This window comes from Sciurus carolinensis, chromosome 9 (genome assembly GCF_902686445.1).
Source record: "Sciurus carolinensis chromosome 9, mSciCar1.2, whole genome shotgun sequence".
NCBI lineage: Eukaryota > Metazoa > Chordata > Mammalia > Rodentia > Sciuridae > Sciurus > Sciurus carolinensis.
Window position 1 is genome coordinate 21,790,822 of NC_062221.1, and position 27,277 is coordinate 21,818,098.

The 27,277-nt window shown below is 38.8% G+C and overlaps 1 protein-coding gene across 2 annotated transcripts in view; it reads left to right on the plus strand.

Moving 5' to 3' along the window:
- Ryk (receptor like tyrosine kinase) overlaps window positions 1-27,277 on the plus strand; it is a 100,373-nt gene that overhangs the window by 30,963 nt on the left and 42,133 nt on the right. For both annotated transcript variants that reach the window (XM_047563742.1, XM_047563743.1), the window contains exons 2-3: window positions 7,139-7,260; window positions 26,172-26,271. In XM_047563742.1, the coding sequence (XP_047419698.1) occupies window positions 7,139-7,260; window positions 26,172-26,271 (222 nt within the window). The remainder of the gene's footprint in view (window positions 1-7,138; window positions 7,261-26,171; window positions 26,272-27,277) is intronic.

A 27,277-nucleotide genomic window follows, 5' to 3' on the forward strand; every position in this document is an offset into this window, starting at 1 on the left:
TAATTCTCAAATTTGGCCTTTTCATGATATCCCATAGTTCTTGGAGATTCTGTTCATGATTTCTTACCATCTTCTCTGTTTGTTCAACTTTGTTTTCAAGGTTAAATATTTTGTCTTCAGTATCTGAGGTTCTGTCTTCCAGGTGTTCTATCCTATTGGTTATGCTTTCTATGGAGTTCTTAATTTGGTTTATTGTTTCCTTCATTTCAAGGATTTCTGTTTGTTTTTTTTTTCAATATCTCTAACTCTTTATTGAAATGATCTTTTGCTTCCTGTATTTGCTCTTTTAACTGTCGATTGGTGCTATCATTCAATGCCTGCATTTGCTCTTTCATCTCATCATTCAATGCCTGCATTTGCTCTTTCATCTCATCGTTTGCTTCCCTGATCATTTTAATTATGTACATTCTGAACTCCCTTTCTGTCATTTCTTCTGCCATGCTGTTGTTGGATTTTATTGATGTAACATCTAGATTTGTTTGGGGCATTTTCTTCCCTGTTTTTCATATTGTTCAGGAATCAGTGGGTCATTAAGATATTGCAGATTTCCTCTATCGACTTATAATGTCCCTGAAGATTGCTAGTATATCCCCTCTTATCCTTCAGTAGCCTGAAGTCTTGGAGGAAGTTGATAATGTGGAGCTCCAGGAAGAAGCTGCCTCTCTGGGGTGGTGACCCTCAGGTGGGGTATATTCCCTGCTAGTGGGCAGAGATGCCTCCACTTGTTGACCAATGGTCATCCAATGGGGAACTAGACTGCGGGCTGAGGCAAGGCCTGTTTGTTCCTGTGTCTCTGGTTTTACCGTCCTTGTGGGAAAACCTCACCCGGCAGGGAAGACTCACCTGGTGGGGAGGTCTCGCTGGTCAGTTCCCCTCCTAGATGTTCCCCTCAATCTACAACTACCGCCTTGGCTGGGCTGTCTTCCTCTACAATGTTCCCAGGGACCCGGACCTACCTCCTGGGCCTGGGGGCCTCACCCTTCGCAGGCGAGTCTCCTTAGGCTGCCTCTCCCAGAGAATCTGCCCACAGTCCTGGAAACTCGCTCCGCCCCTAAGCGTGTCTCTGTGCGGCTCTTCCACCAAGAAGCCGCCTAGATCCTGGGACCCTGCTCTGCACCTAATCGCCTGGCTATGCGTTCCCTCCTCTGAGCCGCCACCTGGAGCCCCGTACAATAGCTTCGAGTCCCAGAGACGTGCCACACACCTCTTCCTCCGGACAGCCGCCCGGTGTTCCGACGCAGTCACTAGGAGGCCAAGCAACTCACTTCGAGTCTCCTCCTCACGCCAACTGCCGGTAGCCCTAGGCAGTCACTCTGAGTCCAAGTGACCCGCCCTGTTCCTCCTCCTCCTCCGGGTAGCCCCCCGGGTGTTCAGGAACAGTGGCTCCGAGACCAAGTGACCCACCGCCCTCCTCCTCCAGGCAGGCCACCGGTGTTCAGGAGGGGTCGCTTTGAGTCCAAATAACTCACCACTCGCCTCCTCCTCTGGCAACTGCCTGTGGCTCTGATACAGTTACTCCTAGACCAAGCGACACGCCGCGCTTTCCTCTTCCTCCGGACAGCCCCCCGGTGTTCAGAAGCGGTCGTTCTGGGTCTAAACAGCTCGCCACGCAGCTCCTCCTCAGGCAGCCGCCCGGAGCCCCAGTGGTTGCTCGAGTCCAAGCGCTGTGCTGAGCCGCCTCCTCTATGATGATCCGTGTTTACCGCTCCAGTGGGGGGAGGGGCGTCTCGCCGAGCAACTCTACTTCACAAAGTTCCCTGTGTTCGGGGGCTACCGCCCCATCCCGGATGCCTCCCCAACGGGAGAGACTCACCCGGTGGCTTTGAGTTGGTCCCAAGTCTCTCACTATCTCCTCTTTTGAATCCTGCATCCTGGAGCAACATGAAATGCAGCCGCCCTCTAGTCTGCCATCTTGAAAAACCAAGTTTTTAATTTTGATGAAAAGCAATTTATCAATTTTTTTCCTCTGTCATTTTATATTTATGAACTGTTTAAGAATTCTTCTCACCTCAGGTTGTGAAGATTTTCTACCTAGATTTTCTTCTAGACTCTTTGTAGTTTTAGCTATTTTATTTAGGTTTATATCACATATCAGTTGATCTGTGATATGTGAGATAAGGGTCAAGGTTTATCTTTTTCCATGTGTTTATTTATCTAGTTGCTTTAGCATTTTGTTGAAAATACTTAACCTGAATTGCATTGATGCTGTTTTGAAATTGCTTTGGTGCTATATTTACAGGGTTATTTTTGGATTTTGTTTTGTTTTTTCAGAGGTATGTGTATCCTTACAGCAGTACCACATTGTCTTGATTTTTGTCAGTTTCCAGTGTATTGCTAAATCAGGATTGGGAATCCTTTTTTTATTTTCAAGATTGTTTTGGCATTTAAGTTTCATTTCAGAACCAATTTATTTCCTTAAAAACTCATTTGTGATTTTGATTAGCATTACTTTAAATCTACAGATCAATTTGAAAGACTTAACATCTTAACAGTATGGAGGTTTACCTAGGAGAATGGTGCAGCTTTTCATTTATTTAGGTCTTCTCTAATTTTTCTTAGCTGTATTTTATAGTTTCAGTGTAGAGGTCTGATATAGCTTTAGTTAGATTTATTTTTAGATCCCAGGTCTTTTTCAATATTAATTAAAGTATTGATTTTTAAATTTTATTTTCTCGTTGTTGCTAGTAAAGAAAAGACACTTGATTTTTAAAAAGGTTGACCTTATGTTCTGAGACTTTTCTAAATTTGTAACTAGACATGGTGGTTTCACCCTTTGGTGAGTACAGAATGATAAGTACGACCAGGAGATAAAAGATTAAAGAAAGGTTGTTATTTGCTGCAAGTAAGGAGAGCAGTAGGGATAATTTTCAAAGCACTCTCTTCTCAATAAAGAAAGCAAGGTGCTTTTATTGGGAAATGTATACATATTCATATAAGAAAGATTTATCATCCCATGAAGAGGCAGGCATATTTCCTGAGCATGTGCAATTTGAAATCATTGCTCGAAAATCCCATTGTTACTGGGTGTGGTGGCACCCCCCTGTAATCCCAGTGGCTGGGGAGGCTGAGTCAGGAGGATCTGGAATTCAAAGCCAGTTTCAGCAAAAGTGAGGTGCTAAGCAACTCAGTGAGACCCTGTCTCTAAATAAAATAGGAAATGGGGCCAGGGATGTGGTTCAGTGGTTGGGTGCCCCTAGGTGCAATCTGCTCCCCCGTCCCCCCCAAAAAATCCCATGTTCAAAAAATGACAAATTGGAAGGCCCCCTGGTTGGAGAATTTAGCATTCTAATAAGTTCCCTCTAGGTCAGGTACAAGAAAGACTGGGCAGCTTTAGCTGGTTTTGTGGTTTTTTTGTGAAGGGTCTTACCTGAATCAAAAGAACAACTTGGAAGGTTAACCAGTGGTTAAAATTGTAGTAGCTCTTTCCTTAGTAAATGCAGATTTCCACTAAAAGTAACTGATTAATAGCTAACAAATTCCCTAATTGTTTTTTTTTTTTAATTATAAATTCCTCATTTTTTTTTGTTCTTTTTTTTTATTGTAAACAAATGGGATACATGTTGTTTCTCTGTTTGTACATGGCGTAAAGGCATACCATTTGTGTAATCATAAATTTACATAGGGTCCTAATTGGTTTTAGTAGTAGTTTAGTAAATTTCATTGTAATTTCTGTACACTTAAATGTGTCATCTGTGAATAATGACAATTTTACTTTATCTTTTATGCTTTTAATTTTTTTTTATTCTTAATTTTTTGCTGTATAGAATATTGAACCCAGGGGCACTTTACCACTGAGCTACATACCCAGCCCTTTTTAACATCTTTATTTTTAGACCAGGTCTTGCTAAGTTTCATAGGTTGGCCTTGAACTTGTGATCCTTCTGCCTCAGCCACCCAAGTTCTGGTAGTATATCCCTGGACTACCACACCTGTCTTGTTCTTATTATTTAGCTTTTTGTGGTATGGGACTGAATCCAGGGCCTCACACATTCTATGAAGTAAATGGTCTACCACTGAGCTCTGTCCCTGTCTCCATCCTTATGCTTTTTTATGTCTTGCCATTGGCAGGGATCCCCAGTACAGGATTGAATAGAGGTGGTATAAGTGAACATCCTTGGTTTGTTCATGAATTAAGGAATAAAGATTTTATAATTCCCCATTGAGCATGGTAGCTGCGTTTTGTAAATGCTGTCTATTCTTGTTTGCCAACAGTTTTTATTATCAATATGGCTTTGAATTTGAGCTACCCTTAAGTTTTTGTCTTTTCTGTTAATAGAGTAAGTTATTTTTTTGAAAGGTTAACCTTTCCATATGTATTTGGTCATGAAATATTATCCTTTTTACATACTGCTGTATTGATGTTTTGTGGAGAATGTTTTGAGTCTATGCTCATGAGGGAAATTGGTCTGTAGTTTTCTTTTCTCAAATTTTAATTAGGTTTTAGTATCAGTGTGATGCTGGACTTATAAAGTGAGTCAGTAAATGTTCTCTTCTGATGAATTATGTAAGATTGGTGTTTTATCTTCCTTTGTCCTGTGTGTGAGAGAATTTACTGATGAAGTCATCTAGGCCTGGAGCTTTCTCCATGGCTAAAGTTTTTTAAATGTTTGGCAGTTTTAATTTTTTGTTTTAGTAAGTGGTGTTTCAAAGATTTTTCTGTTTCATTTGAATTGTTAAATTTATTGTCATAAAGTTGTTCATAATATTCTTTTAACATCTAAGATTTGTAGTAAGGTTCCTTTTTCATTTCTTGCAGTCTTGCAAAAAGGCTTAACATTAATCTTTTCAAATAATCATCATTTGATTTCATCCTTATCTTGTAATTAATGTTTTTATTATGGTATTTGATCAGAGAGGGTAGCCTAATGTCATTTTTGGTTAAGAATTGTGTGTGTGTGTTCAAATCATGAATTACTACATTTTTATCTGTTTTGATCTTATTTGATTTCTGAGAGGATGATAGTTTGCAGTGGTGATTTTGGATGTCTGTTTCTTCTGTTTTTTCTGATCAGTTTTTAAAAAAAAATATTTTTCTTAGATGGACACAATGCCTTTTTTTATTAATTTTTGTGTGGTGCTGAGGATCAAACCCAGTGCCCCACTTGTGCCAGGCACGCGATCTACCACTGAGCTACAACTCTAGCCCCTCCGATCCATTTTCGCTTTCTGTATTTGAAGTTCTTTTGTTAGTTGTACCACGGTATCTTCGGAAAATTTTATTAATGTGAAATCTTATTTATTACAATTTTTATATTAGCTAATGAATTAATCACATTAAATCTTTGTACCTTGAGTGTTACTATATGGGATGACACTACTGTCCCATATGATTATTATTTTTCTTTTTATTTACCTGGTATATATTTCTAAATTTTGTTCTAAGCATAGCTCTTGTAAAAAGCATATATCTAGATTACAGGCTATATCACACTTAAATTCAAATTTATTGAGACTGCTGTTTTCTTTGTATCCAGCTTTCTTGTTCCATTTCCTTTCTACTTTATTGCCACCTCCTTTCCCCTCACTTCCGTCCTCTTCCCACTTCTCCAGTGCCTCCAGTGCCACCAGTCCCTTGCCAGGGAGTTTGCAGGCAATTCTTATCCTGCCAGCAGGAGTGTCTTTTGCATAAGGTCTCCAACTTACTCTCAGTGCATTTGGCACCCTCTATAGGCTAGAGGGTCAGCAAGTGCAGTAGTTTGCCCCTGCGTAAGCCTCAAATTTCATTTCTAAATTAATGGTTTATTAAATTCAGTTCAGAATTGAGAGAATTCATTTTACAGACACAATGCCCGAGGCAGAGTTATTGGCTTCCATATCTAATATGCTTAGAAGTTGTAAGGTTTCCATCTTGACCTCTCTGCCTACCAGAAGTTTTCAGGCTCAGTGAATGTGAAATTTAAATTTTAGTTTGTCTTATGCATTTTGCTCTCTAACACGTTGGTCACTTATGCTACACATTACTAGAGGAATATTGTGATAGAAATGTAAGAGTAAATAAATTCATCAGAAGGTTACTATCTGCCTTTGTTCTTTCAGTTCTTTGTATTATAATGGACAAAGCCTCTGTATGATTCTTCACCTCCTGCCAGTACTTCCTTCTCCCTTTTTGCAGACAATGAAGTGGGCTCAAGTTCACTGCCTTGGTAACACCAGTTTTTAGCTAGTATTTAGTGCTATTGTTTTTTTTCCTATTAATTTTTTTTGGGGAGGGTTACCTTGTATCTTTTCATAATGACTTGATTTTTCCACTCAAGGTAATGATTCTTTTTCTTTAAAATTTTGTAAAAATTGCATCAATTTTAAGGAAAAATATTAGATATACATAGATAAAGGGGTATGGCAGAATTGGAAAATGTGAAATGCATTAGAGGTTGCATGTGGCTGTGATTGAGAAGTGTAGAATAAGTGAAATTCAGGAGTCACTTCTGTAGAATTTTCAGTCTTCAGTCATTCGTATCTATGCTGCTGTTCTAGTTCCTTGTTTCACAAGTTCTGACCAAGTATTTATTGAGTGTGTGCTTTGTGTGAACAACTGTGTCCTGAGGATAGAAGTGTGGTGTTCTGCATTATAGTCTAGGTAGTGATGAGGCCATGAACCTGAGACTCACCAGGTGCGATTGGTATACTGAGGTAAATGCTATGAAGTGCTAAGGATGATGTTCATATGGAGGAAGCAGAGTTCATTTCTTACTGAGCTTGAGGCCTGGGCTCACCTTTATGTTTTTTTTTTAGGGGACAGTCTCTTTTCTATTTTCAATTTCTCCAAATTTGCATCAACTTTTTGAGAGAAGGGGTATTTCTTTGTATTTGTTACTCTAAGAAATACTGTATCTAGAAGGAAGAGTGTCACCTTGGGCCTCAGAAGACAGAACGGCTATCAGAGTTCTGGTCCTGGCACACCTGTTTTTAGCTGAAAATTACTTCTTTTTTTTTTTGTTCTGATTTCTTCATTTTTGTAAATGATAATAAAATTCAGAGTCTATGTTCCTTCTTTGTAAGGCAGCACATCTGTGAGCTGTTTGTGATGTACATTTGTACATCAGTATCATCTTCATGCCATTATTAGTATTCTAAATACTGAGGGGTCTGTTTTTGAAGATGTTGAAGTGTTTAATTATTTTTCTCTATTTTTTCCTAGGTCTGGATGCAGAACTTTATTATGTGAGAAATGACCTTATTAGTCACTACGCTCTCTCCTTTAACCTGTTAGTACCCAGTGAGACAAATTTCCTGCACTTCACTTGGCATGCGAAGTCCAAGGTAAGAGCATGGTCAGCAGATGTTATAACAGGGTCACCCAAGCCCCAGAGTAGTGGGCTGTCATTTCTACAAAAGGGTTAGTGGTAGGTACTGGGTCTTCTCAGATTTATAGTATAAATCTAGAGCCTATTCCTCTAAAATCTCTTAAATCCTTTACAGTGAAGGAGGCCAAAGTTTAGGTGATTATCACATGACAGATGTTTCCGTCTTTTCAGTCTTTTCAAATGGGATCTGCAGAGGCCCGGGAGACTGAGGCAGAAGGATCACTAGTTCAAAACTAGTCTCAGCAAGTTAGCAAGGCCCTAAGCAACTCAGTGCGACCCTGTTTCTAAGTAAAATATTTTTAAAAAGAGCTGGGGATGTTGCTCAGTGGTTAAGTGCCCATGGGTTCAATCGCCAGTACCAAAAAAATAAAAAGGAAAAAAAAGATAACAAGGTATGGCAGATACAGCCCATCCCTTTGTATTATGGTGAGGCTGTTTACCAACAGGGGCTAAAACCCAAATAGTTAAGAATTTCTTGCCTGACTCACTTATTTCTGAATTCTTCACATTTCCTCTGATCTGTCTGGGTTCCTTGCATGTAAATTTTTCTCTAGGTCAGAGTGGGAGACTAAGCATGGAGCTCCCACCCCCATCCAATTTGAGTTTCTCTGATCAACTTTCTATATAGGCTTTTGAGTGGGATCTTCGTTAAGAAAAAGAGTCTACTACTTAAAATTAGTAAGAATACCTATTGTAATAGTTTTTAAGAATTATAAGGTGGTATGTGTTCTAATATTTGTTGCAGGTTGTTTAAATTTGCCTCACTTTAGTATAGATTTTTTTGTTTTAATTTTTTCTACTTACAATACAGTGATTATTGGGGAAGTTCCAATATTACAGAAATGTGTTAAAAAGTGTAAGACTTTGTAGTTTTATATCTAGAAGTAGTCATAATTTATGGTTTGGTATAAGTTTTTCAGGGTCCCTCTTGTTCTCTCCTTTTAAGTAAAAAAAATTAAATAAATAAAGATTTATGATATGTCTATTGTTCAGTGTTTACCCCCCACCTAGTAACAGTATTTCTTGGCATCTTTCCATTTCTCTGCTTTATTCACTTTATTGATTTCATAATATGATATTGAATGGATAGGTGATGTGTCATTATTTGTTAAGTGCACCATTTTGTTTATTTAGGTTTTTTTTTTTTTTTTTTATGTGGTGCTGGGGATTAAACCCAATGCCTCACACGTGCTAGGCAGTCACTCTACCACTGAGCTACAACCCTAGCCCTGATTAAGTGCATCCTTGATGGAACATTGATTTTTAGTGGCATTTTACTATTTAAAATAATGCTTCTCTTTTTTGTTACTTTCACTTCATTTGCTGGGCAGAAGCTAATGTAAAGGGATGGTGAAAACAATTAGTAATTCATCTTTTGTTGATGTTTCTACCTTTGCTATTTAATTTTTTTTTAAATTTTCTATCTTTGCCATTAATGAATATAGAAACAAAAATGTGTGTATGTCTTTAAATACATTAAGAACATCTTTTTCAGAAAGCACTCTATGGCATTGTATCTGAATAAGTAAATTATCACTAAGAAGTGAAATGGCTGGTCCAAGAGCATACATGTTTAAAATTTTGATATGTATCGCAAAAGTGTTTCTCACTTTCCTCTCCCAAGATTGTACCAGTGAGTAAACCTTCCTTACAAAGTGAGTAAAGGTACTATTATTTTCTGTTCGCTGCCAAACACTAGGCATTTTAAATATATTTGTTTGACAGATTAGTAAGGGATTATATATACATATATTCATATTATTATTATATAACTCACACATGTATTACAGAAATATTATACAAACACATGCATAAAAATGTAGCTTCAGGAATGACGTGATTATAGTTGAGTTGTCTTGAATCTTGGGTGCAGCCTGTGTATCTTGCTGTTGGGAGCATCCTTCAGGGTATCCAGATGTGGGAGCACTCTGCACAGTAGAGAGATTACTTTAGGGTGAAAGCTGCAAAAAATAGAAAATTCATGTGAAACAATTAAGAACAATTAGTTCATGGAAAACTGGGTATGTGAAGTACCAAAATAAATGGTATAGATAATTTGGAAAGGTTTAGTATCCAAAGACATTGAACCTACATATGTTAGTTTCAATATTTGGGCACCTAAACTCTTAAGGAAACTGGGCTAAACATATTTTTAAGTATTGTTATTTAACATTGAACTTATTTTTTGGATAACTTAATTTTCATGTAATTTCAAGCATAAAGAAAAGTTATAAAAAATAGTACAGAGAACTATTATAACCCTTAACCTAATACCAGTTGTTTCTGATTTTTTCCATTTGTGTACACATGTACTCTCTTTCTCTCAAACACACACACACACACACACACACACACACACACACACACTCTCTCTCTCTTCCCTTAAACTCTTTGAAGGTGAGTTGCAAACATTGTCCCTTTACTATTAAACGTATCAGTAATTTCTAAGAATAATAACATTCTTTACATAATCAAAGTATAGTTATCAAAATCAGAAAATGTAAGTTATAATACTGTTACCTAATCAATGGTAATGACATTTTGTAGGTAATAATGTTATTTGTCATTATTTTTTCACTAGTTGATGTCTTTTTAGTTTCTTATTAATCTGTAACAGTTCTGTGGCCTTTCTTTGTGGTTTTTGATCTTGACATTTTTGCAACATACAAGCCAGTTATTTTATAAAATGCTCCTCAATTTGAATTTTCTGAGATTTTCTCTTGATGAGATTTGGGAATGTTTCTTTGGCAGTAATACTGTAAGGCGTGAGAAGTGCACTTGATATCAGTTTGTCCAGTTGCTGGTTTTTGTTAACTCTGAATACTTGCATGACCAGGTTTCTCCACAGTAAGGTGTATCTCTTTATAATTAATAAGTAATTTGTGGAAAGATAATTTGAAAAGTAATTCCTCATTACTTTTTCCTACTAGTTTTTCCTCTGTGTAGAACTAGGTTTCCCTTTTGACAGTGCTGAGAGGGTGCATCGCCTCTTACTGGGTAGATCAAATCTACACTGGATAGCCATCTGTTGGGGTGTTGAAGAAGGAATTTAAACATTTGCGGAGTGGCTGGTCTTGAATTTTAAGTTCCCTTGCAGCTCTGAGACCCAGTGCTTCTGTGACACATCTTTCAGGTAGAGAAGCTTCTTACTTTCTCCAAAACTGGATAGTAATTCTTTGTTGCTCTTCTTACTTTTGATGTTGACAGTTATAAAAACAAAAAGTATATTTCAAAATAGTGAAAGATGTAGTAGCGGATTCTTTTCAAGCTATGTCCGCTGACCTTGAGCAGAGTGAAAATATTTCACTCAGGAAAAAAGCATGCTGATACGTCATGAGAGTGTTTACTGGGCAGGCGTGTAGGTTATAATTTATGAATAAAAAAGGCAATGTAGGAAGGGGCAGTTAGATTTGAACAGAATGAAGCCTTCTGTTACTCATTCCTCTTTCTAAATGTATACACACTTGTTGTTTTTATTTGAAGTGAGTTTCAGTGCTGTGATGTTGCTGGTAGTGGGTGCTTGGGTCTTAGAGGTCTGTCACAGGAGGAGTTAGAGTGGAAGATAGAATGGCGGTCTCTGATGAATGCATATGGCTTGGTACATTTTGAGTCAGGAGGAGCCATGGTATAGCTTCTTCCATAATGTTTATTTTACTTTGTGGAGCACTATTTTTAAAGTCCATCCTTGGCAGACATCCCATCATTAGCTGCTACTAGTGTGATATTCCTGGTAAGGCACAAGTTTTTATAACTGGTAAGGCACAAGTTCCCTGACTTGTTGTGGAGCCATCAGCATCTATTTACACATGTGGGTCAAAGCCTAGAAGGGATCCTTGTCTCCTTCTATACATTCTAAATCTAAGTGGTTCTCTTTTATAATTACATCATTTTTTGTGGTGCTCGGGATCAAAAATGGGGCATCGTGGATGCTGGGCAAGGGCTAGATCACTGAGCTACATATCTAGCCCTTTTAATTACATCTTAAATTTCTACCTCTCTTGGAACCTACTGCTTTATCCTTAATTTTGGTCTTCATTATTTCTTCCTAGATATGAACAGTATTCTTTTTTTTTTTCCTTTTTTTAAATTGTAAACAAATGGGATACATCTTCTTTCTCTGTTTGTACGTGAAGTAGAGGTATACCGTATGTGTAATCGTACATTTACATAGGGTAATGGTGTTTGATTCATTGTTTTTTTCCCTTTCTCCATACCCCTCCCACCCTTCTTTTCCCTCTATATAGTCCCTCCTTCCTCCCTTCTTGCCTCCCTCCCCCCCCCCATTACGTGTCATCATCCGCTTATCACTCGTCCTTTGGTTTTTTGAGATTGACTTATCTCACTTAGCATGATATTCTTCAGTTTCATCCATTTGCCTGCAAAGTGCCATAATTTTATTATTCTTTATCCTTTTTTTTTTAATCCATTCATCAATTGAAGGGCATCTAGGTTGGTTCCACAATCTGGCTATTGTGAATTGAGCTGCTATGAACATTGATGTGGCTGCATCAATGTTCAGTATGCTGATTTTAAGTCCTTTGGGTATATGCCAAGGAGTGGGATAGCTGGATCAAATGATTCCAAGTTTTCTAAGGACTCTCCACACTGCTTTCCAGAGTGGCTGCACTAATTTGCAACCCCACCAGCAATGTATGAGTGTACCTTTTTCCCCACATCCTTGCCAACACCTGTTGTTGCTTGTATTCTTGATAATTGCCATTCTAATTGGGGTGAGATGGAATCTTAGAGTAGTTTTGATTTGCATTTCTCTCATTACTAGAGATGTTGAACATTTTTTCATATATCTGTTGATTGCTTGTAGATCTTCTGTGTGTTTGTTCATTTTGAATGGTATTCTTAACTGAACTCCTGCCTCTGACTGGCTTCTTCTTGTATCCTCACCACAGCCATGGTATGGGCTCTCTGTTGCCACCAGAATGAAGTTCTGATTTCCTGGGAGACCTTTATTATTTTGTCCCTGCCTTTCTTTTTTGCCTCCTCTCCAGCCAATCGTTAGCGCCACATTGTCTGTCTTAAAATGTCTTTTTCCTCTTTCTAACACTGGGAATTGAACCTGGGGTGCATTGCCACTGAGCTCACACAGCCCTTTTTATTTTTTATTTTGAGACAGGGTCTGCCTAAGTTGCTAGGCCTCTCTGAATTGCTGAGGCTGAACTCAAACTTGTGATCCTCCTGCCTTAGCCTCCCGAGTTGCTGGAATTACAATCATGCACCACCTTCCCTGGCCCGTCCTGCAGTTTCTTGAATACCTTGTGATGTATCACTTTGCTGCTGACTACTCTGATAGAAATGCCTTTTACCCAGTTGACTTTTTTTTATCTCATTAAGCTGCTGTCACCTCTCCTCCAGCTGTGTCAGGTGCTTTTTCCTTATCCACAGTGCCCTTCTCTCTCAGCCCTAATCATACTCCAAGAATATGGTAGGAGTTAATTTTCTTTTCTCTCTCCCTCCTAGATGCTGAGCACCTCAGAGGGTATCCCCTGTGCCTGGTGTAGCACCTGTTACTGAATACAGAAGAAATGGTCAGGTGGCAGCCACAGGGCACAGCTCCTCAAAGGAGAACTTCTGAGCAGTTAGAGATTTTCAGAGTTGCAATGTGCTGCTTTAGGAGAGGGGACTTTCCTGTTTCTGAAGTGTAAAACAGGCAGGGTACATTCAACAGTTGGTGTACACATAGGATTCTTTAGGTATTTTACTTCGAAATATAGAGTGAGATCTGTTTGGAAAAATGAATGGAATTTATAGATCGACTTTGTAGCTGAACTTATTTGAGGAGTTCATCTGTAACAGGTATAAAAGTCTATGATAAGAAGCTAGAATTCATGCGTGTTAATCTAGTTTCAGCCTTAGCCACCATCTCAGCTCCTAATTGCACTTCTGGGTCATAATGTGTGGTGATTTGAGCAGTTGATTAATTGCAGTTTATTCATTTTAAAAATTAATTTTATAAGTAGGCAGTTTATGGACATGGCACATACTGAAAAGGTATGAAGGGTATACAGTGAAAAAGAAATCCCTTCTACTTTCCTGCACCATCTCAAGCAATCCAGCCACCCCATTCCCCGTCCCTGGCCACCCATTGTTGCCTGATTCTCGTCTCCTAAAGATAGACATTTGTGTGTGTATATGCGTGTGTGTATGTACATAGATTTTAAACAACATACTCCATATTTTTCTGCGGTTTGTAGAGCAGTGAACAATGTGTCTTGGTTAAAGTTCTCTGCCCCTTCATAAAGAGTTGCACTTTCTTTCACCTTCAGATGTCCATATCACATTTTCTTTTATGATTGTATATTTTGGTTTGTTGATCAGTTCCTAGGAGAGGAAATAAAAACCCAGATTTGGGAGTGGACTTGCTTGAAGTAGCAGTAGGGATAGAAGAAGAGGTAGAGATGACCTGAAATGGGAGTCATCCAAGATGATTTGGTGGTGGGTTCTTCACCTGATATTTGACTCTAAGATGCAGTCATGAACTTTCTGAAGGAAGGCCATAGCTCCTAAGTTCTAGTACTATCGCATACTCAGTTCTTGCTTTTTAAGTTCTGGCCAGAAGATGAATATTTGCTTCCAAAATGTCCAGACTTGCTGGTATGGCAGAGATATTTTAACATTAGTTTTCACTCATCAAATCTTTTGCTAATAGTGTTGTTCTTCAGTGTTTACATAACTGTTTTGTCTTGCCAGATAGATAGTAGTTCCCTCAGAGGCTGGAGCTGTGTGGGTCTTATTCTTAACATGTATGCCACACATGCTTTAGTGAGTGATTGGGAAAGACCATTGTGTAAATTGTCTAAGTAGAGATGGGAGTAGAACTCTGGTATTGATTCTCTTTTACAAGGCCATGCATTTTTTGTTATTTTTTTTTAAAGCAGACTACTGGGTGTTTTAAACAGATACTTAGTTTCTTCTATATTCTCGGATGGTTCCCCAATGCATCTGTTAAGTGTCAGTAGATATTTTAGATAGCTAAAAGGCAAAGTACCAGAATATTCCCACCACCCGCCTTTACCCCACATCTGTTCTCTGGTTTTAGGAATCCTTCCTCATTGTCAAGGAGAGTCTGCGGGAGCTTGTCAGAGCTCCAGCAGCAGCCCTTGGGGGCCAGCGAGCTGTGTCCCCTGCAGAGTGAGGTTTCTGTGAGAAAGGCAGCTCTGGTAGTTTCAGAGAAATTAAAGGCTGCTTGGCTGTCTGGCAAGTGTATTCACTTTAAACATGTACTGTCTGTGTTCCAGAAGGAAATGGCTTTACTCATTAGCTGCCTGTTTGCAATTGCCATTTGTTTCCAAGTAAGGGAAGATTACCAAAAATGTTTATTTTTTAGCTTATTCAAATATTTATATTTTCTCTAGTTTCTTTTCTGAAGTATTTTGGCTCATTTTTTTTCCTGATAAACAACTGCTGTTCAATTTTTTTCATTCCAGTAGATTGTAAATTTAGTCTCTGAACAGATATTTCTTTAAAAGGTAATTGGTAAGTGAGGTTTCTTATAGATCAATACATGCCAAAGTAGAGAAAATTGGACTTCAATAATTGGCAGTTCTTATCTGATCCTAGAAACTGCAATTTAAAAATTGATATCCTAAGGACTCACAGTCCTTCAAAAAGGAAGCCTTGAGCAGGAGGCAGGCTCCATGCTGTTTTATACTCCTCCAGGCTGTGGCATGACCAAAGAGGCCACTTTCTGAAACCTCCTGGCCAACCCTTTGCCACCTCTCCCATGCCCCAGCCTGCCTTACTCCATCAGTTTCATCTCCTTCCTTCCCTTCTCTTCCCCTTGCCACACTCAGGTACTCTGTTGTTAGTTTTGTCCTTTACTCTCAGCACTGCAGTGAGGGCCCTTGATTCCTTTCCTCTTTAAGGACTCAGGTTCCTGGTTAGCTGCTCTTCAGTTTGCAGGAACAGACCTAGAATAAAGGAGACAGAGTTTGGGGAAATATAATAAGTTTGGCTTTGAATATCTTAAAGTTGAGGACCCTAGGACCATTAGGTAGATGTGTATAGTAGGCAACTGGACCTGTGGGGAGACTGAAGATAGAGGACAAGTTGGTAATGAGATATCATCATGGTAAATTGGCTAGGACCTAGTGTACTAGGAAGGAAGAGTTTATCATTTGAAGAGGAGAATGACTTTCCTTGAAACTGGGGTACAGAGGATGGATGGGTCCTCTAGAAGATCTGCCTGGTGCTAAAAGAGAGCAAGATGGTTCCTCTGTTGGCTGAAGGGACAAGAGCATTATCTGAAGTAAGAGCAGGGAGGGCAGCAAATGGTGAATCCATAAAGGGCCTGTGAGGTTCACAGTGAAAAAGAGTAGGGAGGAGAGGGACCATTGAGGAAAGGACTAGGGACGACTGAGCAGGAGGAAGGCAAACCCTGAGACTGAGGTCATCCTGGTGTAAGAGTGCCTTCTCTCCAGAATGTGATTGCTTCCAGAAGCTGGGCAACAGGAGTAGAGTAAGGGGCAGTCAGGATGCTGGTGTTGCCTTCTAAGAGTGTGAAAGAGGAAGTGAACCAGTTCAAGGTGTCAGCATCACTTTGTCAACAATGCCCTTTTGGGGGCACAGACTGTGGGAATGTGAAACCAAGTGGTCTTAGCTACGCTGGAGGGGAAGGAAGTAGTTAATTGGTCACTGCATTCCACTGTAAGCATAGCCCCTTGTATGTGCCTCATAAATATTGACTGACTTCCTGTAGTGGAGACAGAGAGTAGTTTTGTAGGAATCAGAGGTAGGTGGTCAGAGATAGTGATGGGATATTTGATAGAATGTTATTTTTGTATCTTCTTTGGTTTTGGGATAGTTCTTTAGTATTAGTATTTAGAAATGAATATTGAATATTGAAGCTAGCAGAAAGATGGTGGGAGAAAAACCAGTCAAGGACCAAGACCCCTGCGTAATTATTTTTGTGTCATTAGGGTAGACATAGCTATTAGGAGAAGTTGTGAGCTTAAGAGCGGAGGGGACTCTGCATATGGAAGAGATGTCTGGAAAGGACATTTGATCCTGAAAGAATACTCATCCCACTGTGAAGCCCCTGCCTGTTTGGTGTTGTAGAAACTGAATGTTAGGCCGGCGAAGAGGTCACTCTGAGGTAAGACAGATTGGGGAAGACGGTAAAGAGGCTGAGAGTGTGGGAGGCTGTTCAGAATAGCGAAGTTCCCCAAATGGGGGCACAGAACATAAAGACTGTGACAGTGCTCTCAGTAGTACAAGAGGGTCTGTGTCTGAATCCCTGGTGTTGGCAGCAGGTTGGTGATATGGGAAGTGTAGTATGACAATAGGAGAGCTGCCCTGGAATGATTTTCGATGCATCGGTGGAATGACTAGGTCTGCATTTATCAGAGGGAATCTTCCAGTTTTATAGGTATATAACATAACATAACATAACAGGGACGTTGTGTTAGTTATCCTGTTTGATCCTTTGTTGTATTCACATTTCACAAAATCCGATACTTGAAAAAGTTCCTAATTTATGTAAATGTCACATGGCATCATGGTTCCAAATCTAGTTCTTTCTGTGTTAATTTGTGTACCTTCCTTTGATAAATGGTCCTCTTCAGAGATATTATGGTATAGAGATACAGTCAATGATAAATAGTATAGAACTACAGTCAATGCGTTCTCTTCAGGTCTTACTGATCATCCCCTGCCCAAAACTTGCTTGATTGTAACTCTGTATCACACCCTGGTGGCAGCAGTGGTATTGTGACTGTTAACACTTCCTAGCCAAGGTACCACAAAGTCACTGATAGGATGCAGGAAGAACATTTGGGGCTTTTTGTTTGTTTTTGTTTTCTTCTTAAAGGCATAGTCAGGTTTATTTAGGAAAGTAGATAAATACTCCAGGGAGAATGGGGTCAATCTCAGGAAGGAGAGGCCTTTGGAGTATAGCAAGGAATATACATTCAAGGGAGAATGTGGGCTATCTCCAGAGGGAAAGATACAGAACATTTTTTTGTGTGATCAGTATGCAGCCAAATATAGATTTTTAACAATTGTTTATGTACCTATCTAAATTACAAAGGAGAGTTTAATATTTACATATCCCTATGGTGTGTAGCTCTGGGACTTTCAGATAGAGCGTGGAGGGAGAAACTCAAAGGGGAACCAAATATACTGGGTTGAGCCCTCCTTCTTATCCATGAGTGACAGCACCCCACTGCCTTAGCTGTTACCCATGGGCCATCCATTCTCTGTACTTGTGATACTCTTTTCCTCTTTCATCTTTATTAGATACACAGTTTCATTGATTTTTTTTTTTTTTTTTTTACGTCTTATAAACATATTTAGCTATCTCCTCAAAAAGCCAATAAAAAACTTTCGGACCCTCCCTTCCCACCTATCTCTCATTCTTTCTAGTTAAGTCTTATTTATTTATTTATTTATTTATTTTTATTTTAATTTATTTTTATTGTAAACAAATGGGATACATGTTGTTTCTGTTTGTACATGGAGTAACAGCATACCATTTGCGTAATCATACATTTACGTAGGGTAATGATGTTTGCTTCATTCTGTTTTTTCTTCCTCCCCCCCACCCCTCCCACCCCTCTTTTCCCTCTATACAGTCCTTCCTTCCTCCATTCTTGCCCCCCTCCCACCCCCCATTATGTGTCATCATGCGCTTATTAGTGAGATCATTCGTCCTTTGGTTTTTTTGAGATTGGCTTATCTCACTTAGCACGATATTCTCCAATTTCATCCATTGGCCTGCAAATGCCATTTTATTGTTCTTTATAGCTGAGTAATATTCCATTGTATATATATACCACAGTTTCTTTATCCATTCATCAATTGAAGGACATCTAGGTTGGTTCCACAGTCTGGCTATTGTGAATTGAGCAGCTATGAATATTGATGTGGCTGTATCTCTGTAGTATGCTGATTTTAAGTCCTTTGGGTATATGCCAACGAGTGGGATAGCTGGGTCAAATGGTGGTTCCATTCCAAGTTTTCTAAGGAATCTCCACACTGCTTTCCAGAGAGGCTGCATTAATTTGCATCCCCACCAGCAATGTATGAGTGTACCTTTTCCCCCACATCCTCTCCAACACTTATTATTGCTTGTATTCTTGATACTTGCCATTCTAATTGGGGTGAGATGGAATCTTAGCGTAGTTTTGATTTGCATTTCTCTTATTACTAAAGATGGTGAACATTTTTTCATATGTTTGTTGATTGCTTGTAGATCTTCTTCTGTGAAGCATCTGTTCACATCCTTAGCCCATTTGTTGATTGGGTTATTTGTATTCTTTGTGTAGAGTTTTTTGAGTTCTTTATATATTCTGGAAATTAGTGCTCTATCTGAAGTATGAGTGGTAAAGATATTCTCCCACTCTGTAAGCTCTCTCTTTGCATTGCTTATAGTTTCCTTTGCTGAGAGAAAGCTATTTAGTTTGAATCTATCCCAGTTATTGATTCTTGCTTTTATTTCTTGTGCTATGGGAGTCCTGTTAAGGAAGTCTGATCCTAAGCCAAAAAGTTGAAGATTTGGACCTACTTTTTCTTCTATAAGATGCAGGGTCTCTGGTCTGATTTCAAAGTCCTTGATCCATTGTGAGTTGATTTTTGTGCAGGGTGAGAGATAGGGGTTTAGTTTCATTCTGTTGCATATGGATTTCCAATTCTCCCAGCACCATTTGTTGAAGAGGCTATCTTTTCTCCATTGCACATTTTTGGCCCCTTTGTCTAGTATGAGAAAATTATATTTATTTGGGTTTGTGTCCGTGTCCTCTATTCTGTACCATTGATCTTCCTGTCTATTTTGGTGCCAATCCATGCCGTTTTTGTTACTATTGCTTTGTAGTAGAGTTGACGTTCTGGTATTTTGATACCCCCTGTTTCATTCTTCCTGCTAAGGATTGCTTTAGCTATTCTGGGTTTCTTATTCTTCCAGATGAATTTCATGATTGCTTGCTCTATTTCTGTAAGGTACATCATTGGAATTTTAATTGGAATTGCATTGAATCTGTATAGCACTTTTGGTAGTATGGCCATTTTGACAATATTAATTCTTCCTATCCAAGAACATGGGAGATCTTTCCATTTTCTAAGGTCTTCCTCAATTTCTTTCTTCAATGTTTTGTAGTTCTCATTGTAGAGATCTTTTACCTCTTTGGTTAGATTGATTCCCAAGTATTTTTTTTGAGGCTATTGCAAATGGAATTGTTTTCCTCATTTCCCTTTCAGCTGTTTCATCACTTGCATATAAAAATGCTTTAGATTTATGCATGTTGATTTTATAGCCTGATATTTTGCTGAATTCATTGATGAGGTCTAGAAGTTTTCTGGAGGAGTTTTTTGGATCCTCTAAATATAGAATCATGTCATCAGCAAATAGTGACAGCTTAATTTCCTCTTTTCCTATTCGTATCCTTTTAATTTCTTTAGTCTGCCTAATTGCTCTGACTAGAGTTTCAAGGACAATGTTGAATAGAAGTGGTGAAAGAGGACATCCCTGTGTTGTTCCCGTTTTTAAACGGAATGGTTTCAGTTTTTCTCCATTAAGAATGATGTTGGCCATGGACTTAGCATAAATAGCCTTTACAATGTTCAGGTATGTTCTACTATCCCTATTTTTTCTAGCGTTTTGAGCATGAAGGGGTGTTGTATTTTGTCGAACGCTTTTTCTGCGTCAATTGAAATAACCATATGATTCTTATCCTTATGTCTATTGACATGATGGATTATGTTTATTGATTTACGGATGTTAAACCATCCTTGCATTCCAGGGATGAACCCCACTTGATCGTGGTGCACAATTTTCTAAATATGTTTTTGGATACGGTTTGCCAATATTTTGTTAAGGATCTTTGCATCTATATTCATCAAGGATATTGGTCTAAAATTTTCTTTCCTTGATGTGTCTTTTCCTCATTTGGGTATGAGGGTGATATTAGCTTCATAGAATGAGTTTGGTAGGGTACCCTCCTTTTCTATTTCCTGGGATACTTTGAGAAGTATTGGAATGAGTTCTTCTTTGAAGGTCTTGTAGAACTCGGCTGAGAATCTGTCTGGTTCTGGGCTTTTCTTGGATGGTAGGTTTTTAATGGCTTCTTCTATTTCATTGCTTGATATTGATGTGTTTAAATTGTGTATGTCTTCCTGGTTCAGTTTGGGAGGAGCGTATGTCTCTAGAAATTTGTCAATGTCTTTGGTAGTTTCTATTTTGTTGGAATACAGATTTTCAAAGTAGCTTTTCATTATGTTCTGTACCTCAGTGGTGTCTGTCGTGATATTTCCCTTTTCATCATGAATTTTAGTAATTTGAGTTTTCTCTCTCCTTCTCTTTGTTAGTGTGGCTAAGGGTTTGTCTATTTTGTTTACTTTCTCAAAGAACCAACTTTTTGTTTTGTCAATTTTTTGAATAGTTTCTTTTGTTTCAATTTCATTGATTTCAGCTCTGATTTTAATTATTTCCTGTCTTCTACTACTTTTGCTGTTATTCTGTTCTTCTTTTTCTAGGGCTTTGAGCTGTAATGTTAAGTCATTTAGTTGTTGACTTTTCTTTTTTTTTTTTTTTTTTTTTAAGTTGTTGACTTTTCATTCTTTTCTGGAATGCGCTCCATGCAATGAATTTTCCTCTTAGTACCGCTTTCATAGTGTCCCAGAGATTTTGATATGTTGTATTGTCATTCTCATTGACCTCTAAGAATTTTTTTTATCTCCTCCCTGATGTTTTCTGTAATCCATGTTTCATTCAATAGCATATTATTTAGTCTTCAGGTGTTGGAGTAATTTCCGTTTTTTATTTTGTCATTGATTTCTACTCTCAGTCCATTATGATCTGATAGAACACAAGGCAGTATCTCTATTTTTTTTGCATTTCCTAAGGGCTGCTTTGTGGCATAACATATGGTCTATTTTTGAGAAGGTTCCATGTGCTGCTGAGAAGAGAGTGAATCCGCTCGTTGATGGATGGAATATTCTATATATGTCTATTAAGTCTAGGTTATTGATTGTGTTATTGAGTTCTATGATTTCTTTGTTCAATTTTTGTTTGGAAGATCTATCTAGTGGTGACAGCGGTGTGTTAAAGTCACCCAGAATTATTGAGTTGTGGTCTATGTGATTCCTGAAATTGAGAAGGATTTGTTTGATGTACAGGGATGCACCATTGTTTGGGGCATAAATATTTACTATCTTTATGTCTTCCTGATTTATGGTTCCCTTAAGCAGTATGAAGTGTCCTTCTTTATCCCTTCTGACTAACTTTGGCTTGAAGTCCACTTTATCTGATATAAGGATGGAAACCCCCGCTTTTTTACTGAGTCCATGTGCGTGGTAGGTTTTTTCCCATCCTTTCACCTTTAGTCTATGGATATCTTTTTCTGTGAGATGAGTCTCTTGCAGGCAGCATATTGTTGGGTCTTTCTTTTTAATCCATTCTGCCAGTCTATGTCTTTTGATTGATGAGTTTAGGCCATTAACGTTCAGAGTTATTATTGAGATATGATTTGTATACCCAGTCATTTGGCTTATTTTTGGTTTTTAAGTTGGCTTGGTTTCTCCTTTGAGTGGTTTTTCTCTAAGGTAGTTCCTTCCTTTGCTGACCTACATTGTTGTTTTTCATTTCCTCCTCAAGGAATATTTTGTTGAGAACATTCTGTAGTGCAGGCTTTCTATTTGTAAATTCTTTTAACTTTTGTTTATCATGGAAGGATATTATTTCATCTTCAAATCTGAAGGTTAATTTTGCTGGGTCTAGGATTCTTGGTTGGCAACCATGTTCTTTCAGAGCTTGAAATATGTTGTTCCAGGCCCTTCTAGCTTTTAGAGTCTGGGTTGAGAAGTCGGCTGCTATCCGTATTGGTCTCCCCCTGTATGTAATCTGATGCTTTTCTCTCGTGGCCTTCAAAATCCTATCTTTATTTTGAATGTTAGGCATTTTCATTATAATGTGCCTTGGTGTGGATCTGTTGTGATTTTGTGCATTTGGTGTTCTGTAAGCCTCTTGTGTTTGATTTTCCATTTCATTCTTCAGGATTGGGAAATTTTCTGATATTATTTCATTGAACAGGGTGTTCATTCCTTTGGTTTGTAACTCTGTGCCTTCCTCAATCCCAATAATTCTTAAATTTGCTTTTTTCATGATGCCCCATAGTTCTTGGAGATTCTGTTCATGATTTCTTACCATCTTCTTTGTTTGGGCAACTTTATTTTCAAGATTAAATATTTTGTCTTCATTGTCTGAGGTTCTGTCTTCCAAGTGGTCTAGTCTTTTGGTGATGCTTTCCATTGGATTTTTTATTTGGTTTATTGTTTCCTTCATTTCAAGGATTTCTGTTTGGTTTCTTTTGAGAATCTCTGTTTGTTGAAATGATCTTTTGCTTTCTGCAGTTGCTCTTTCAGCTTATTGGTATTATCATTCATTGCCTGTATTTGCTCTCTTATCTCATCCTTTGCTTCGCGAATCATCTTAATCATGTATAATCCGAAGTCCTTTTCTGACATTTCTCCTAACCTACTGTCATTGGATTCTATTAATATAGAATCTAGATTTGTTTGGATCATTTTCTTCACTTGTTTTTTTCCTGTTGTTCATGTATCTTCCCCTCTAGCAGTGCAGATCTGGGGTATTGCAGATTTCCCCCTATAGGCTTATAGTGGCCCTATAGGTTTCCAAAACCTTTTCTTTAAGGGGAGATCAGTATTAGCAGTGCCCAATTCAGACACTATGCAATCCTAGACCAAATAGCCCCTATGAGGACAGTAACAAAATTATCATAATAAACAGAATGAGTTCAAATATTATCTTTAGTAAAACAAACAGATTTGCAGTAAAGTCTGCAGTTTCTAATGGAGGACAAAGAGGATGCAGAGGGATGTAGAATGTGGCTGTTAATGGGATAAGAAAAGAATATACAGAAGTTCTAGATAATAGAAAGGGTGAGAGTGTAATCAAAAGAAATTGGATGTTAACTTGCAAAAAAGGGAGAGAGAGACTCTGAGGGAACAGGTAAACAAAATGAAAAGAGAGCAAGAAAATTAAAGACATAAAAACTTAAATTTTTTCAATAAGGAGAAAAAAGAAAATCTACAGTATAACAGTCATATAGTAATGAAACCTCCCAGTGTTCAGCAGCCTGATGCATGAGAGGTACCTGACAATGTACTTCAAGCCTCCAGCAGGCATCTCAGGATGGGATTTGCCCCACTTAAAGATCGGAGCTAAGGCTTCCAGGATTATCCAAGATGGCTGCTCTGGCTTTGAAATGTGTTGGCAAATGGGGAGCTGAGCTCAGGGTGTGGCCGTGGTCAGCTGGAGGTCCTGGAGGTGGGATGTGGTTGGTCAGGCAGGGGTCCTGGAGGTTGGGTGTGTTTGGCCTGGGTTGTGGGATCCTGGAGGCTGGGTGCAATCAGTTGGTCTGGGGTCTTGGTGATAGGGCGCAGTCAGTTGGTCTGGGGGTCCTGGCGGCAGGGAGCAGTCAGTCAATGTGAGGGCCCCAGAGGTTGGGGGCTGAGGGATCCTGGAGTCGGGGCTCAGTCAGTCCAGCCAGGGTCCTATGGGACCTGGCTGTTGTCTCAAAATGACAGCAGCCGCGTGTAATCAAACCTGCAGGTATTGTAACAGTGAACTTCCAGGCAACAGCAGGCTCCACTGGCAATGGGCGATCAGTTTGCTGACTGTTGTCGGACAATCGGGAGGTGAACCTTGTGCGTTGGGTGATGGATAGGTGTAAGGCAGGTGATGGACAGGCGAGAGGCAGGCAAATGGCGGATGATAGACGCCTGACAATGAGCAATCTGCACTCAAAAAAGGCGTCAATGTGCTGGCAGACTGCAGGTGATCACAGCAGACAAATGGGGTAAACACCAGGGGATCGATAAGCAGCAAAAACTGCCTCACCAAGAAACAAATATCCTCTGCTTGAAACTGGAGTTATGGAGTGACAAGGAACGCAGCCTCCCTCTAGTCCGCCATCTTGGATCTCCCAAGTTTTGTTTTTTAAAAATATAAATTAAATTTATTTTTAATTGATATATTTTTATATCAATATAAAGGGTTGTACATATTTATAGCATACTATGTGATGTTTCAGTATTTGTACACATTGTGTAATGTTTAAATTGGGGTAAACATATCTATCTCCTCAAACATTTATCATTTGCTCATGGTAAAAACATTCAAATTTTTTCCTTCTACCTTTTTTACGTATACATAGCACATTATTGTTATCTATAGTTACCCCCCTATGCAGTAGCACTCCTGAAGTTTTTACTTCTTAGTATTCATTGATTCCCCCCGCTGCCCACCCAGCCTCCATTAATGACCATTCTTCTTTGAAAGTCTATGAGATTGACTTTTTAAAATTCCACATGCAGTACTTGTCTTTCTGTGCCTGACTTATTTCATTTAACATGATTTCCTGTTCACGTTGTTGCAAATCACAGGAGTTTATTCTTTTAAAAAAATTTTTATGATTGAATAGTACTGCGTTGTGTATATATACCACATTTTCTTTATACACTTATCAGTTAATGGACATCTAGGTTGTTTCCCAGTGAATATGAGAATACAAATGTCTTTTTGTTAAGAATGATTTCTTGCATTTCTTTTTTCCCACTCTTTGCCCATCCCACTTCTTTATAGCCCTGCCAATCACAGCCCTTCACCAGAACCACCCAGTGACCACTGAATGGGAGAAGGGTACTATACTTACAAAGATCCAAAGGCAGGACAAAGAGTAACTTGAACTATAAGACCTCATTGAAGATTTTAAAGGTTGGAGCAGTTCTGAATTTTAACTATTGCTTTGCAGTTTGAGCTGCTTCTCCCATGAATTCTGTATAGCAATAGGGCTATATTTATTGTTGCTGGTTGGTTCTGTTAAGCCAGGCTGTTGCCAGGTTTGATAGTTATTGTGTTCCAAGGATGTCATATTGGTCCCTTCTGGATTCTAAATCACTTCAGAAATAGATCTGGCGGTTAGGTGGGGGATCCAAACATGAACTTTCCGAGTGGTTGTGTTAGTTACCTTTCAATTACTGTAACAAAATATCTGAGATAATAAACTTATAAAGAAAAAAAGGTTTATTTTGGCTATTTTTAGAGGTTCTGGTCCTTGATAGATGGCCATGTTGCTTTAGCTCTCTGATAGCACATGATGGAGGGATCTTGTGGTACAACAGTTGCTTTCTTCATGGCCAGTAAGCAAAGAGGAAGAGGAAAGATCCAGGATCCCACAATCCTTTCTCTGGGAAAGCCCCCAGTAATCTATAGATCTTTTATTAGTCTCCACCCGCTAAAAGTTCCACCACCTCCTAGTAGTGCTTACTACCCTGGGAACCAGACCTTTAAAACAACATGTAAACTACAGCAGTGTTGAAAGCTGAACTAGAGAATATGGCTTAGATATTCCATGAGAATGTCGTGCCTTGGAATCTCTTTGTTAGGTGAGTGTGTTCAGAGGAGACCTCTGTCCACTAGGCACATGGAGGCCTTCAGAGCTTGACTTGTATCAACTAGACAAGGTGCTGAAAAATAGTTATGATCTATAAATTATGTCTCCCCTTCTTGGTCCTTTATATCTTGCTCTTCAGTGGTTCTCTGTTAATTACTATATAGTCTTCAGAAGAATTTCTGATTCCTAGATTGTAGGTTTTAGGGGAAAGGGTTTTAGGGTGGTACTGTTCTGGACGTCAGACAGAGGTGACTGATTGGGTTGAATTTTTATCTAATTGAAAATTCCCAGGACTCCTTCTGACCATTTAGGTTTTTTTGATAGTTGGATTCTTTATGCATATGAAAGGCTAATGCATTGATTAATAAGCTAATTAATGAAATCAAGTTATTAATGTCCTTTCTGTTGTCATAGATCCAGTTTGTTTATTTCTTTTCATTTATAGGTTGAGTATAAGCTGGGATTCCAAGTAGACAATTTTGTGGCTATGGACATGCCCCAGGTCAACATTTCTGCTCAAGGGGAAGTTCCACGCACTTTATCAGGTCAGTGAATCTCAAGGCTGCTTAGCATACTATATTCAGATGTGTCGACATCCCCCAAAGGACGGGGGTTTACTGATGTGTAGTGTATCTTAGTTTGATAAATGTAGCATGTATAAGTACTTTGAAAGTAAATTTTGTAAGTTCTGTTTTTTCACTGTGTTCTTAAATTGTTCCCTCTTTTCCATCCTTCTTAGTGCTGTCTGTACTCAGATTTTCCTTTTTATTTTCCTGCATTATTGGAATTGACCTTCACGTGTCTTACCTCACTCGTCTTTGCTTAATGCCAACATCTCACACTGTGACCTGGATGTTCATTGCATGCTCACCTCTGATCACATAGCATCAAGCCCTCAATGCCACCTGCTCCCATCAAACAAATACATTCCAGACTCCCCAGCTTGTGTCCTGGATTCTTTATCCTCTGCCCCTGCCTGCCGTACTTGCCCAGGCATTCCAGCATTTACAGACTACCTTCTGTCCTCAGTAGCCAAGCCTTGAACCATTGTTTCCTTTTTTTTTCCCTCCTGCTTATGAACTCATATTCATCCTGCTACTTCTATAAGACTCAAAATCTGCACTGTTCTTTTCCTGCCTCCTTCTCTCTTACAGTTGAGTTTTTCTTCTGTTCTTCCTCTCCATAGAACCTTACATGTAATTGGTCTTGAACTGATTACATTATCTGACAATTCCCTAGGTGCCTAGCATAACAGCTGTCACAGGATACGCTCAGTACATATCTGAATGAATAAAAAAAAATCTTACTCATACCAATGAAACTTTGTTTTCTTTCTTTTTTTTTTGCGGTACTGGGGATCGAACTCAGGGCCTTATGCTTGTGAGGCAAGCACTCTATCAACTGAGCTATCTCTCCCAGCCCGAAACTTTGTTTGAGTTAACTTTTTAGAAAGACTCTTGAAAATGTGAGGTTTTAAGGAAATGGATATATTTAAAAATTGGAAGTATTGACCACAGCAGTATTGTGAATCTTTTTCTGGCCATCATACTA